The sequence below is a fragment of the Alligator sinensis genome, unplaced genomic scaffold (assembly GCF_000455745.1).
Source record: "Alligator sinensis unplaced genomic scaffold, ASM45574v1 scaffold1614_1, whole genome shotgun sequence".
In the NCBI taxonomy this organism is placed as follows: domain Eukaryota; kingdom Metazoa; phylum Chordata; order Crocodylia; family Alligatoridae; genus Alligator; species Alligator sinensis.
In genome coordinates this window covers 360,710-373,068 of record NW_005843065.1, presented here as the reverse complement: position 1 = coordinate 373,068, position 12,359 = coordinate 360,710, and the positions used below count along the sequence as shown (strand labels likewise).

General features: G+C 55.4%; 1 protein-coding gene across 1 annotated transcript; it reads left to right on the top strand.

Moving 5' to 3' along the window:
* MMP14 (matrix metallopeptidase 14) lies at positions 1-10,954 on the top strand. Its single transcript, XM_006037096.3, has 10 exons — positions 1-200; positions 3,184-3,332; positions 4,230-4,352; positions 4,490-4,797; positions 5,676-5,837; positions 6,199-6,359; positions 6,502-6,640; positions 6,766-6,916; positions 7,026-7,141; positions 8,801-10,954. The coding sequence occupies exons 1-10, from the start codon at positions 117-119 to the stop codon at positions 9,118-9,120; spliced, it is 1,713 nt and encodes a 570-aa protein (XP_006037158.1). The 5' UTR covers positions 1-116; the 3' UTR covers positions 9,121-10,954.
* The last annotated feature ends 1,405 nt before the right edge of the window (positions 10,955-12,359 follow it).

Sequence of the window (12,359 nt, the reverse complement as noted above, 5' to 3'; positions counted from 1 at the left end):
TAGGTGGCTCCAGGCCCCGCCAGCTGGCCCTGCTCAGAGTTATTTTCCCCTCTCGCTCCCAGCCGCCTCGGAGTCCCTTGCGCTGGGGACAGACGAACGGACACACAGAGGCAGGCATGGGCCCCTCTCTGCTCTCGGCTGGCCTGGTGCTGGGCTCCCTGCTCCAACTGGGAGTGGGAGACCCCGGCTTCAGCCCCGAGGTGAGTCTTGGGCCCCTTCACCGTTGGCCAACTGTTGGGTTGGGTTGTTGGCCAACTCTTGGGTTGGGTTGTTGGCCAATGTTTGCCAGAGTCGGCCCAACTTCACACCTCCGCAGGCCACTCTGCTGCTATCCCTTCTTCCTCCCCTGCCCCCCTGCTACCTCCTCCCGCGGCGCTTGTCTGTCTCCACACTTTTCCCCTTCCTTCCCATCCCCCTCTTCTATCCCTTCACGGTGGTTTCTTTCCTCATCTTTTCGTGCCTTGCTGGTGGCTAACTTCCCTCCCACACTTGTCCCCCTGCCAAACTTTCGCATTCCTTTGCTCCCGGCCCTGACTCGACCCTTTCTTCCCCTTCTGTCCCTGCCTTGTGCTTTCTCCCACCATCCTTTCTTCCCGGATGAACCCCAACCCTTGTCCTTGGCACTCCTCTGGTTGGCAAACTTCTACACTCCCTCCCTCACTCCCCCCCCACCCCGCTGCCCCCCCCAGTCCTCCCCCCCAGCCCTCCTGTGCCCAGATCCCTCGTTTTTCCTTTCATCACTCCATCTGGGATTTTCCACGATCCTTTCTTTCATGGCCAGGGGCAGGTCACAGTGCCAGCCTGCCTCCCACACTCGTTCGCTTGCCAAACTTTCACGTTCCTTTGTTTCTTCCCATCCTGTCTCCAGTTCCTCCCCTCCCGTTTTCTTGCTTCTTGCTTCCCCCCGGGGACGTGTCCTCTTGCTCTAGCAGCCCCCATCCTCTGTTCTCCAGCCTTTCCCATTCCCCTCATTCCTGGCTTCCAGTCCTCTGTCTGGTTTTTCCCACTCTCCTTTCTTTTGGAGCTGGCCTGGCTGCCCTCCCCCAACTTGTCCTTCTGCCAGATCCGGCACCTTCCCTTGCTCCTCTGCTCTCTTCCAGTTCCCTTCTCACCAGTCTTTCTTTTCTCTTCTGTTCTCGCACTCACACCCCACTTCCATCTCTTCCCTGCAGCCGCCTTTAGTCCTCTCTCCGAGGGCGGGCGAGGGGGGTGCTCAGGGCTGCACTCCTCCATTTCCTAGATTTCCCCTATCCCTCCTTCTTTGGGCTCCCTTCCTGACTGGCTCACCCTGCAGCCAACTTTCACCCCTCCCTCATTCCCTTCCTTCCTTCCTGCTCCCCCCTGTCCTCTCAGAGGGTTCCCCCCACCCCCGGACACTCGTTTAGCTCTGGATTTTCCCCTTTCCTCCATCCCCCAGGCTGGGTCCATGCCACCCCTGGCCCAGAGCGGGACCCACATCTGGAGCTGGGCAGGAGCCACCGGGGAAACTTGGCAGGGACTCAAGGCGCTGGCTGGCTGCTTGCTTTCATTCGTCCTTTCCAGCTTTCTATATTCATCCAACCAGATTCTTTCTCTGTCTGTCCATTTGTCTGTCCTAGTAGCTGGCTGCCCTTGTATATCTCGCCCGCCTATCTCTTCCTTCTTCCTTTCCTTCCTCATCCATACCCACAGTCTGTCTATCTATCTATTCCTCCCTCCTGCACCTTTCTTTCTTTTCCAGACAGTTCCTCTATTCAGCTAGACCCACCACCCCTCCCCTTCTCTCTCCCTCCGTCCATATACTTTCAGTCCATCCGTTCCTCCTCCCCCCGCCCTCCGGTTTCCCAATCCTTCCTGGAAAGACAATTACAAATCCCGGGTTGTTTTCCTCCTTCCTCTTGCCAACACCCTTGTCCCCCCACCAAACTTTCTCCTTCCCTCTCTTCCCTGGGCACTGGTCCAGCCCCAGGGGGGACGAGGCCAGGGAAGACCCCTCTTGGAAAGAAAAAACAAAGCAGAAGGGACAGATGAGTGTAGGGAGAAGGGTGGGGGGAGCATGGTTTCATCCTGTGTGACCTGACCTCCTACTTTGCAGGAAGGAAAGAATGGGGGAGTGAGGAGAGAAGGAAGCAAGCAGCACAGGGCCAGGCTGGCGCTGGAAGGTTCCCCTCCCGTTTCCTGTGGGGAAAAATGAATGAGACAGCATGGGGAATAAAGGAATGCAGAGACAGACAGAACGAGACGGCCCCCTGAGCGAAGGAATGTGCGGAGAGACAGAGCGAGACAGGCCCTGCAGTGAACGAATGCAGAGACATACAGAGTAAAGCAGCTGAGGGATAAACAATGGAGCAGAGAGACACAGCGGGAGGCAGACCCAGGATAAATGAGTACCCAGATAGAGGGAACCGGACAGGCCTGGGATAAATGAATGCAGAGACAGACAGAACAAAACTTGCAGAGAGAAACAGAATGGCACAGGCCCAGGGTAAGCAAATGAGCAGAGAGACGGAATGAGACAGGCCCGGGATAAACTAATGCAGAAGGATAAGCTGGCCTGGAGTGAACAATGCAGAGAGAGACAGTGAGACAGCCTTGGCCTAAATGAATTTAGAAAGAGGAAACAGGACAGGCCTGGAGCAGATGAATGCAGAGAGAGGCAGAACACACAGCCCTGGGCTAAATGAATGCAGAGCGGGAACAGGATCGGCCCAGAGCGAATGGCTGTAGAGACAGAATGAGACAGCCCTGGGATAAACAAATGCAGAGACCGATTTTTTTCTCTGTGGAGGGAGGAAGGAGGGAATGAGGCAGCAGGAAGGGGTGGGGGGGGGCATCTGGGTGCGTAGGCGAGCGGTTCTCTTGGAAGGGGATAATTTCAGCTGGAAGGGGATGAGGTCAGGGGCTATTTAAACTGCGTGACCCCTTGGCGGAAGAGCTGGGGGCGTCTAGGGCCAAATTTAGAATGGGTGGGAGTGAGGGATGGAGGGAAAACAGGAGGGAGAAAGCAAAGATGGGGGGTTGGTGCCATGCAGAAGAGGTGCCAGGCTCCCCACCCAGCCCTGCCAGTACCCCTCACTCCTGAACTGCAGCCCCCTCCCCCCCCCCCCCGCCTGTGCCCTGGCCCCTCACTCTCAACCCGCAGCTCCCAGCTCTGGGGCAGGGGTTGTCCACCTGCAGTCCCAGCCCCTGTCTTGGCCCTGCCAGGCCTGGCTCCAGCAGTACGGGTACCTGCCGCCTGGTGACCTCCGCACCCACACGCAGCGCTCACCCCAGTCCCTCTCGGCTGCCATTGCTGCCATGCAGCGCTTCTATGGCCTCCAGGTCACAGGCACCGCTGACCTCGAGACCGTCAAGTGAGTCCTCATGGGCCATGGGGCTAAGATCTGGGGGGGCTGGGCATTCTGGAGACACAAGGGGCAAGAAGCGGTTGAGTTGTAGCCCAGGAGTGTTGGGCTTCAGATTGGTTGCAGCCCAGCTAGGTTGGGTTCTAGACCAGTTGCAGTCCGGTTGGGTCCTAAACCATTTGGGGCCCATTGGGACTCAGGTCTGGAACTACTGGGCTCCAGCTGTGCTCGTTCTGGAGCCATGAAGGGCCCATTGGATCTAGAGCCCATGGGGGTCTGTTCCTGTTTTGGTTCTAGACCTGTCAAGGGGTAATGGGCATCAGGATCAGGACCCACTCAGGGTGGGGCAAAGGGAGTTGGGTTCTAGACCCATGGTGGGAGCAATGCACAGACGACATCCTGGGGCCTAATGGTGTTGGGGTCTAGACCCATTGGAGGTGCAGCAGGGGTTGGGCTCTGAAGTCATCAGAGCCCACTTTTATTGGGTTTCTAGAGCCATTAGGGCCAAAGGGGGCTGGGTTCTAGACCCAGCAGGGTCCTTTGAACTTGGGGCTCTCAATGTATTCATTCCAAGGGGCGCTGGGTCCTAGACTCAACATGTTCAATGGGCATCAGGCTCCAGACCCATTTGGGGTCAGCAGGGAGTGGGTTCTAGAACTGCTGGGGTACAGTGGGCATTGGGTTCTAGATATGTTCTGGCCCCATTTGTGGCCCGTGGGGGTGGGGTTCAGGGGGATGCCCCCACTCCTGGGAACCCATCATGGAACAGGGCTCAGCGGCCAGACACCTGGGTTCTCTTCCCAGCCCAACGCAACAGGAGGCCCTGATCTTGGCTGAGGTGCGGGGGGCAGGGGCATGCCAGAATTGCCTCTCCCCACCTTGCTAATGTTCCCCCACCTTCACCAGGGCCATGAAGAGACCACGCTGTGGTGTCCCTGATAAGTTTGGGGCCGAGATCAAGGCCAACGTGCGGCGCCGGCGCTATGCCATCCAGGGCCTGAAATGGCAGCACAACGACATCACTTTCTGGTGAGGGGCCTGGTCCATGTCACTGGGGATCAGATGGAGAAAGGGGAGGGCCATGACCCCCACAGGACCCCCTCTCTCCACCTGGCACTGTTGGGTGACCGTGGGGCAGGACATGGCTGACATCTCCTGCCCCACAGCATCCAGAACTACACGCCCAAGGTGGGGGAGCACGCGACATTCGAGGCCATCCGCCGGGCCTTCCGGGTGTGGCAGAAGGCCACGCCGCTGGTCTTCCGGGAGGTGCCCTACGCCTACGTGCGTGAGGGCCGCGAGCCCCAGGCCGACATCATGATCTTCTTCGCCGAGGGTTTCCACGGTGACAGCACCCCCTTCGATGGCGAGGGTGGCTTTCTGGCTCATGCCTACTTCCCTGGGCCCCACATTGGTGGTGATACCCACTTCGACCTGGCTGAGCCCTGGACTGCCCGCAATGACGACCTCAGTGGTAAGCATGGCAGGAAAGGAAGACGCAGGCACCCCCGCTTATCCCTTCCCCTCCAGTCCTGCCTGACTCAACGTCACGGGGCTGCTTCTGCTTTCCACTTCTCATGGAACTCCCCGAATTCCCCCCTGTACCATTACCACTTCCCTGCAGCCTGACTCCCACTGACGTATCTGCATAGGGCCAGGGAGACATGTTCTGGCCAGTGGCACAATGACCCTGTTCTTGGGTGGACGTAGTGATGTGCCCGTTGCTGGTGGATGTGTGGGGGTCCCCGTCCCTATTCCCAATTGATGTCATGGGCTCTCTGTCCTTGGAGGACATGGTGGACTCTCCATTCCCAGCAGATGTGGTGGGGTTCCTGTCCCTGGCCAACAAAGGAGAGTTCCTTGTTCCCCAAGTGAACATAACAGGTTACCTGTTCCTGGAGAACATGGGGGAGGGGGGTTCCTCATCCCCAGGGGACCTGGTGGGTTTCTCGCTCCTCATTCCCAGGTGGCTGTAATGGTTTCTCTGTACTGGGTGGCTGTGGAGAGGGCCCCATTCCAGGCAGACCTGGTGGGTTTCCCATTTCCAAGTGGATGTTGAGGGGTTCCCCGTACCTAGGAAATGCAGTGGGTCTCCCGTTTTCAAGCAGGCATGATGGATTCTCTGTACATGGCAGTTGTGGCAGGTTCCCTGTTCCTAGGTGGATGTGGTGGGTTCTCTCTATGGGGTGAATGTGGGGGATTCCCTGTTCCCAGCACATGCGGTGGTTTCCCCATTCCTGGCGGAAGTGGAGAGGTCCTTGTTCAGGGAAAATACAGTGGGCTCCCTGTCCTCAGGCGGTCGTGAAAGGTCCTGCATCCCTAGCCATGGCTCTAATGCGCTGCTTCCTGCAGGGAATGACATCTTTCTGGTGGCTGTGCATGAGCTGGGCCATGCGCTGGGACTGGAGCACTCCAATGACCCATCAGCCATTATGGCGCCCTTCTACCAGTGGATGGACACTGAGAACTTCGTCTTGCCTGATGATGACCGCATGGGCATCCAGCAGCTCTATGGTGTGACCACGACCCCAGATCTCTGACTCCTGACCTGCCCCAGCCCTACCACAGCCCCTTGCCTTGACCCTACCCAATCCCATAATGACTCCTAACACCTAACCAATGTCTAACCCCTGACCTAACCCAGCCCCAACACAACCCCTCCCTTTGACGCTACCCAATCCCAGGATGATCTCTGACCAATTCCCACCCATCTCCCAACCTGGACAATGAACTCAGCGGCTGTTAGCACCAACCAGCCATTGCGTCCCTACCCTGCCCTTACATCCTACCCCCAGCACCTGCCTGTCCCAGAATCCTCCACCCCTGGGACCCCTCCCTCACCATTGAGCTTAACCCCTTCTGCTCCTTCTCTTAGGGGATGAGTCCAGGGGCCCCAGCAAGGCACCTCCTGGGCCTCGCACTACAGTTCGGCCCCGTACACCCGACCGGCCCCACAACCCACCCTACGGCCCCAAGATCTGTGATGGGAACTTTGACACCATTGCTGTGCTCCGTGGGGAGATGTTTGTTTTCAAGGTGGGGCCTGGGGCAGCTGCGAGAGTGGGGGCAGGGGGTGCCTCAGGTCAGGAGTGAGGGGCACCAACAGGGCTAGGGGTGCAGGGGGTTGCGGGTTGGGAGTGAGGGGTACCAACAGCTGCATGCGTTTCCGTGGCCACAGGAGCGCTGGTTCTGGCGAGTCCGAAATAACCGGGTGATGGATGGGTACCCTCTCCCAATCGGGCAGTTCTGGGTCGGTCTCCCAGCGACTATCAACACGGCCTATGAGAGAAAAGATGGGAAATTTGTCTTCTTTAAAGGTAACTGGCCCTGAGCTGGCAGGGCAGGGGGCTGTGGGTCAGGAGTTGAGGGGCAGTGGCAGGGCTGGGAGTGGCAGGGAGCTGTGGGTTGGGCATGAGGAAAACTGGTGCCCTCTCCCTTGCAGGTGACAAGCACTGGGTGTTTGACGAGGCCATCCTGGAGCCTGGCTACCCCAAGCACCTCAAGGAGCTGGGCCGGGGGCTGCCCAAGGACCGTATTGATGCTGCCCTGTTCTGGATGCCCAGCGGGAAAACTTACTTCTTCCGGGGCAACAAGTGAGTCCTGGCACCACTTTGTGGACATCTGGGGGGAGTGGGGACGACCCCCGCCAAGCCACGGGGCCCTAAGCTTCAAGACTTCCTCACCACTGCTCCTGGTCCCCAGGTATTACCGCTTTACCGAGGAGAGCCAGTCAGTGGATTCGGACTACCCCAAGAACATCAATGTCTGGGAGGGCATCCCTGAGGCCCCCCGTGCAGCTTTCATGGGCAGCGATGAGGGTAAGTGGCAGGGGAGGGGGGCAGGTACATGGGGTGGGGCCAGTGAGGTGCCAAGGCTCCTGTCTCTTGGCACCTTGGACAGTCTACACGGGGGCTCCACTGAGTTCTGGGCAATGCTGGTTGCCCCCAAGTATCTAGGGGCCAAGATGGCAGGTGCCAGCGCTCTATAGGGGAAGTCGTGGCCTTGGGGTCGTAGCTGAGGGACCCAACCATTGGGATAGACATGGCAGTGGCCTTTGAGTCTGCCTCATTCCTTGTTCCCACATCATGATCCACTTGGAGGGCCAATGTCCTTCAGCTTGACCCCAGTCATCCCTTGTTGGGCTTCTCAGGGTATGACATGGGGGTAGAATTCATCTTGCCTGGGTGGATCAGACCCCGTGTGGATCAGACCCTGGGCTTGCCTCCTGTTTAGTCTGGGTGGGTCTCTGGGTAAGCCACAGGCCTGGCCTTTGTTTGATGTTAATGGAGGGGTCTGGAGAACCTGTTTCATTAGGCCTTGGTGGGCCTCGATATCCCACTGTGAGATGATACTCAACTGTCACCACCTAGGCTGAAGAGCTGGGTGTTGCAGGCTGACCCAGGCATGAGAGGTCAGGGGTTAAACGGCAGAGCTGCGGGGGTCACAATACCAGGGATCAGGCAGAGTCCAAGGCATTCAGCCCAGGGTCGAGTTAAGCCATTGGCCATGCCAGGAGGTCCGAGCTGGGGCTTGGCTACCCACAGGGAGCCACAATTCCTCCCTCCCATTGTCCAAGGATCAAGCTGACCCCCTCTCTCCAATTGGCTGAAGAGATGGAGCTGTGGGATTTGTTCTTGCTTTCTGGCTCTCCAGTCCTTCAGCCAATCCCATGGCTCTTCTCTAAGCACCCTCCAACTGGGGACAGATGCTAGATGGCCTCCCCATTACCAAATTCACTGTCAATGTTTCCTACTGCCCTCTTCAAAGTCCATCTCAGGGTCATATGAGCCCCCCATGGCCATAGTGTTCCATAGTTGGCCCCCCCAATGGCCAAAGGCCAAGTCTTCTCCCGAGCCACGACTTCCTGTCTCATCAGCCCAGGCTGTGGTTTCTTTGCTTTCTTTCATGCTCAAATGCTTGAGCCCGTGTTGGCTAAACCCAACCTTCTGCTTTGCTGACTTCCTTCCTCACTGCTGGCTACTTCCTGCTGCCTCGGTCTTCTGTCAATTTTGATGGTGAAATCTGGTCCTTCCTCTCCAGGCTACAGATGCTCAATACAGCAAGGTCAAGAGCTCTCCCTCTCTCTGACCCACAGCCTTTCTCCCCAGCTTTCTTGTTCAGTTTTTCACCTTCACAGCCATTCCTCCCTTGGCTTTAGCCTTTATTTTTTTCCCCATAAGAACTGAGACACCTCTGCCAGGTCTACTCCTTCACAGCCTGGGTCTCTGGGGAGCCGGGGCTGAAATTACTCAAGTCTAGATGCAAAAAAAAGTCTGAAGTTGGCCAAAGCAACTCGTTAGGCACCTATTGGCCAAGATAGTCTACTCTGTGGGAAGCAGTGGGGCTTTGTGGTGGGGGAAGCCAAATGAGGTGGGTTTTGATGCATCCTAATGTCTTGTCCTTTTGCTTGGGTGTCTCCTTGGTCTGTCTGTCCCTCTCCCTGTCTCTCCGGGTCTTCCTGCTTCGCCCATCGACAGCCTACACCTACTTCTATAAGGGCAACCGCTACTGGAAGTTCAACAACCAGAAGCTGAAGGTGGAGCCAGGCTACCCCAAGTCGGTGCTGCGGGACTGGATGGGCTGCCCTGGGGGTGACAGGCCTGATGAAGAGACCGAGGTCATCGTCATCGAGGTGGATGAGGCGGGCGGCGGGGCTGTGGGGGCCACAGCTGTGGCCCTGCCCGTGCTGCTGCTGGTCTGTGTCCTGGCCGTGGGGGTGGCCGTCCTCTTCTTCAAGCGCCATGGCACACCCAAGCGCTTGCTCTACTGCCAGCGCTCCCTGCTGGACAAGGTCTGAGGGGCGGGGCTCCCAGTGGGCCCACCCCCTGCAGGACATGGAGGGAGGGGGCAGGGCTTCCCCCTGGCTACTCCCTCTTCTCCCCATGGCTCCACCCACTCTCCCTGCTGCTCCGCCCCTTTCCCCTATTCTCTACCTTCTATCCTATGTGAGGGTGGGGCTTGGGCTAGCCCCCCCCAAGCTCCTTCCCCTCCCTGCTGGCCAAGGCTTGAGGGGGTGAGACTTTACCCCAGTCTGCTGTCCCTAGAGCTCCACCAGGTGGAGGAGGTGTGAGGGGCGGAGCTTACCATGGCCCCACCTCCCCCATTGGCCAGGGCTTCGGGGAGGGAGGGGCTTCTCTCTGCCTTGCTCCCCATGGGAGACGCGCTGAGCGCGCCTTGACCCCACATCCCTCCCCCAGGGCCTAGCTCCACTTTGACCTCGCTGGGAAAGGTCAAAGTTCAGGTCCCCTGGTGGCCTCATGACCTTGGCAAGGGTGCCAAAGGGAGGCTCTGATGTGACGCCCCCGGCTGGGTCAGGGGTTCAAAACCATGTTGGGTCCTCCCGCCCCCAACCTTGGTCATCTGACCCTCTCCTCTCTTCCTGCTCCAACCAATCAGCTTGCTTGACTTGTCCCTTTGCTCCGGTGGGGTGGGGCCATCTGTGGAACGGAGGCCCCTGATTGGCTGTTGGTGAAAGGGTGACTGCCAGCCAGGCAGGGCCCCTGCAATCCACAGGGAAGCCATGGGGAAAGAGGGTGAAGCCATCAAAAGAAAAGGGTGTGACTTTGGGAGAATGGGTGGGGCCTCCTCTAAGGGCGAGGCTATGCAGATGAAAGGGGAAGGGTCTCTGTATTCCAGTGGGTGGGGCTTTGTAGACGATGAGTGTATACATTCCAAGTGGGCGGGGCTATGTAGATAAAGGAGTGCTTGCATTCTAATGGGCGGGGCCATGCAGATGAGCCGGAGGGGGCTTTGCCTTACACTGGGGGAGCGCTATGCCGGAGAGGAAGGGGCGGGGGAAATGCATTCCAGTGGGCGGGGCCATGCAAATAGAGGTGAAGGGTCTTTGCCTTCCAGGGGGAGAGGGCATTCCACTGGGCGTGGCTATGCAGGTGAGGCAGGAGAAAGGGCTGATGGGAAAGAGGCATGGGTACCTAGGGGGTGGAGCAACAGTGCAAGACAGTGGGGAAAGGGGGTGGCGGCCTCATTTGGTCCCATCTAAAAGCACCCCTACCAGTCAGTGCCCCCACCCTTGAGGCTCACTGTGTGGTGGAGGGGTGGTGGTGAACTGGGAGAAGGGAGTAGTGGGACGCGGACGGCTCCATGTGGTGGGGAAGAGGGAGGCAGGGCTGTATTTCGGGAGATTCCCGCCTAATCCCTTTTGTCCCCTCCCCTGCTCCTTTCTCCCCCTGGGGTTTCTTATAGTCTTTTTTATTTGGAGGGGGGGTATATTTGGGGGAGTTTTTAACGTATAATTTTTTTTAAGAAAAAGAATCCTTAATTATTCTATAGAATAAAAAAAAAGGCAATTAACGTTGGCACGTTAATGGGGCGGGGGTGGGATTGGGGCGAGGGGGTAAGTTACCTCACTTCCTGCGGGCCGGGCTCGGGGTAGCTATTTCCCTCCATTTCTGGTGTCACAGTGTCCGGCGCTGAACGAGCTTCCAAAAATGTCCTGTTTTTTTATTATTATTATTATTATTATTGGGGGGTGGGGGTGGGGGAGGGAGTGAATTTGTTCCGTTCAGTAATTTTCTCCCGCTCCCTCACCCCGATTTATTGTTATAATTTGATAATTATTTTGCTATCGAGAATAAAAAGGAAAACACACACCCGTTTCCGGGACCATCGAACCCCACGACCCCTGCGTCTTTCTTCCCCACTGTTGGCCTGCCCCTTCTCTCGTGGGAGCTTTTAATTGCTATTTATGAATGGGAGATGAGACAGCGACAGAGGAATACTGGCTTTTCCTTTGGTGTCTCAGGGAATGGGGAATATTAGAAGATTTCGTCCCCTGTAAGTACAGTTGCCGTTAAAGAAGCATTTATAGGAAAATCTCATGAATACCTTGCTCTTTTTATTAATAAACACCTATTATCATCATCACCACCACCACTATTACTACATTTAATTATTTTATTTAAAAACCCAGTTTTAAGAGAGACAGAATGTGAGTTCCCAAGGGAAATTCATCTGGCTGTTGAACTTGCCGGAGAAATAATGGGAGTATCATGGAGGGGAGAAAGTCAGGGCTGAATATATGTTTTGGGGTAGTCAACCATTCAGGTCAACTCATTTTGGCTAAAAAAAAGAGAAGAAGGAAGGATATGAAAAATGCTTTGAAATTGTTTGGGCTTTTTCTTTAGGTGAAGAGAAAATAAACTAGTTTTTTTGGCTGTAGAACAAAATGCAACTACCATAGATACCGTCTCCCCCTCCCCATCATGACATGCACACTGATTTGGGAAAACCGTCTGAAACTATTTTTAACCAAATGGGACAGAATGGGTTACCTCGTTTGAGACATGTCCCCCAGCTTCCGATGGCTAATTTTCAGGAATAAGAGGAAGATGATACATGAATAAATACAGTAGTGGTGAATTTGCCCATTTTTCTGCCATTAAAAAAAAAAAGCATGTGTCCCCCTTCCACCCACAAATGACAAGAGATCTGGCCTTTCGGTGCCTCTGCTTTGCTAGATTTTATTGCTGAATATAAGGGTCAAATATACCCCAAATCAGAACAGTTTTCATTGTCCATCAATCATTTCACTGGGTTTTATTTGGGATGTTGTGCTGTATTATTAAAGTTCCATTATAAGGTAAAATAACTCAAGAGGCTCTATGTATTAAAGGATTTAATTTGGTATTCACGTGCACTGAGGGGAAATAGCATAATGATTGCTTGGGAGAGTATAGTTTTGTTCCTGAATTATTCCAGACATTTCACTGCTAGTCTGAACCAGGGGGAATGTGTATAAAATATGGAGGTTATTTTTATTTTTTTAAACACCCCAAAAAAACCCAGGTGGGTTTTGATGTTGTTTGCTCATAATTAACCAAAAGACAGGAAATGCGTATTAAAAATAAGAAATGTGTATAAAAATGGTATTTTAAATAGCTCTAAATGATCAATTTATTATGAAGCATTTTGATAATTAACCAAACAACAGAAAATGTGTATTAAAACAGGAAATGTGCATTTAAAAAAATGCTGTTTATTTACGGAGCTGAGTGCTCCAGAAATTATCAAGTTATC

Excerpts from the sequence above, each read along its gene's own strand:
- MMP14 (XM_006037096.3), top strand. The coding sequence starts at position 117 with ATGGGCCCCTCTCTGCTCTCGGCTGGCCTGGTGCTGGGCTCCCTGCTC. Across the intron at positions 4,353-4,489 it reads CACAACGACATCACTTTCTG|CATCCAGAACTACACGCCCA; the intron begins GTGAGGGGCCTG and ends CCTGCCCCACAG. Across the intron at positions 7,142-8,800 it reads TTTCATGGGCAGCGATGAGG|CCTACACCTACTTCTATAAG; the intron begins GTAAGTGGCAGG and ends GCCCATCGACAG.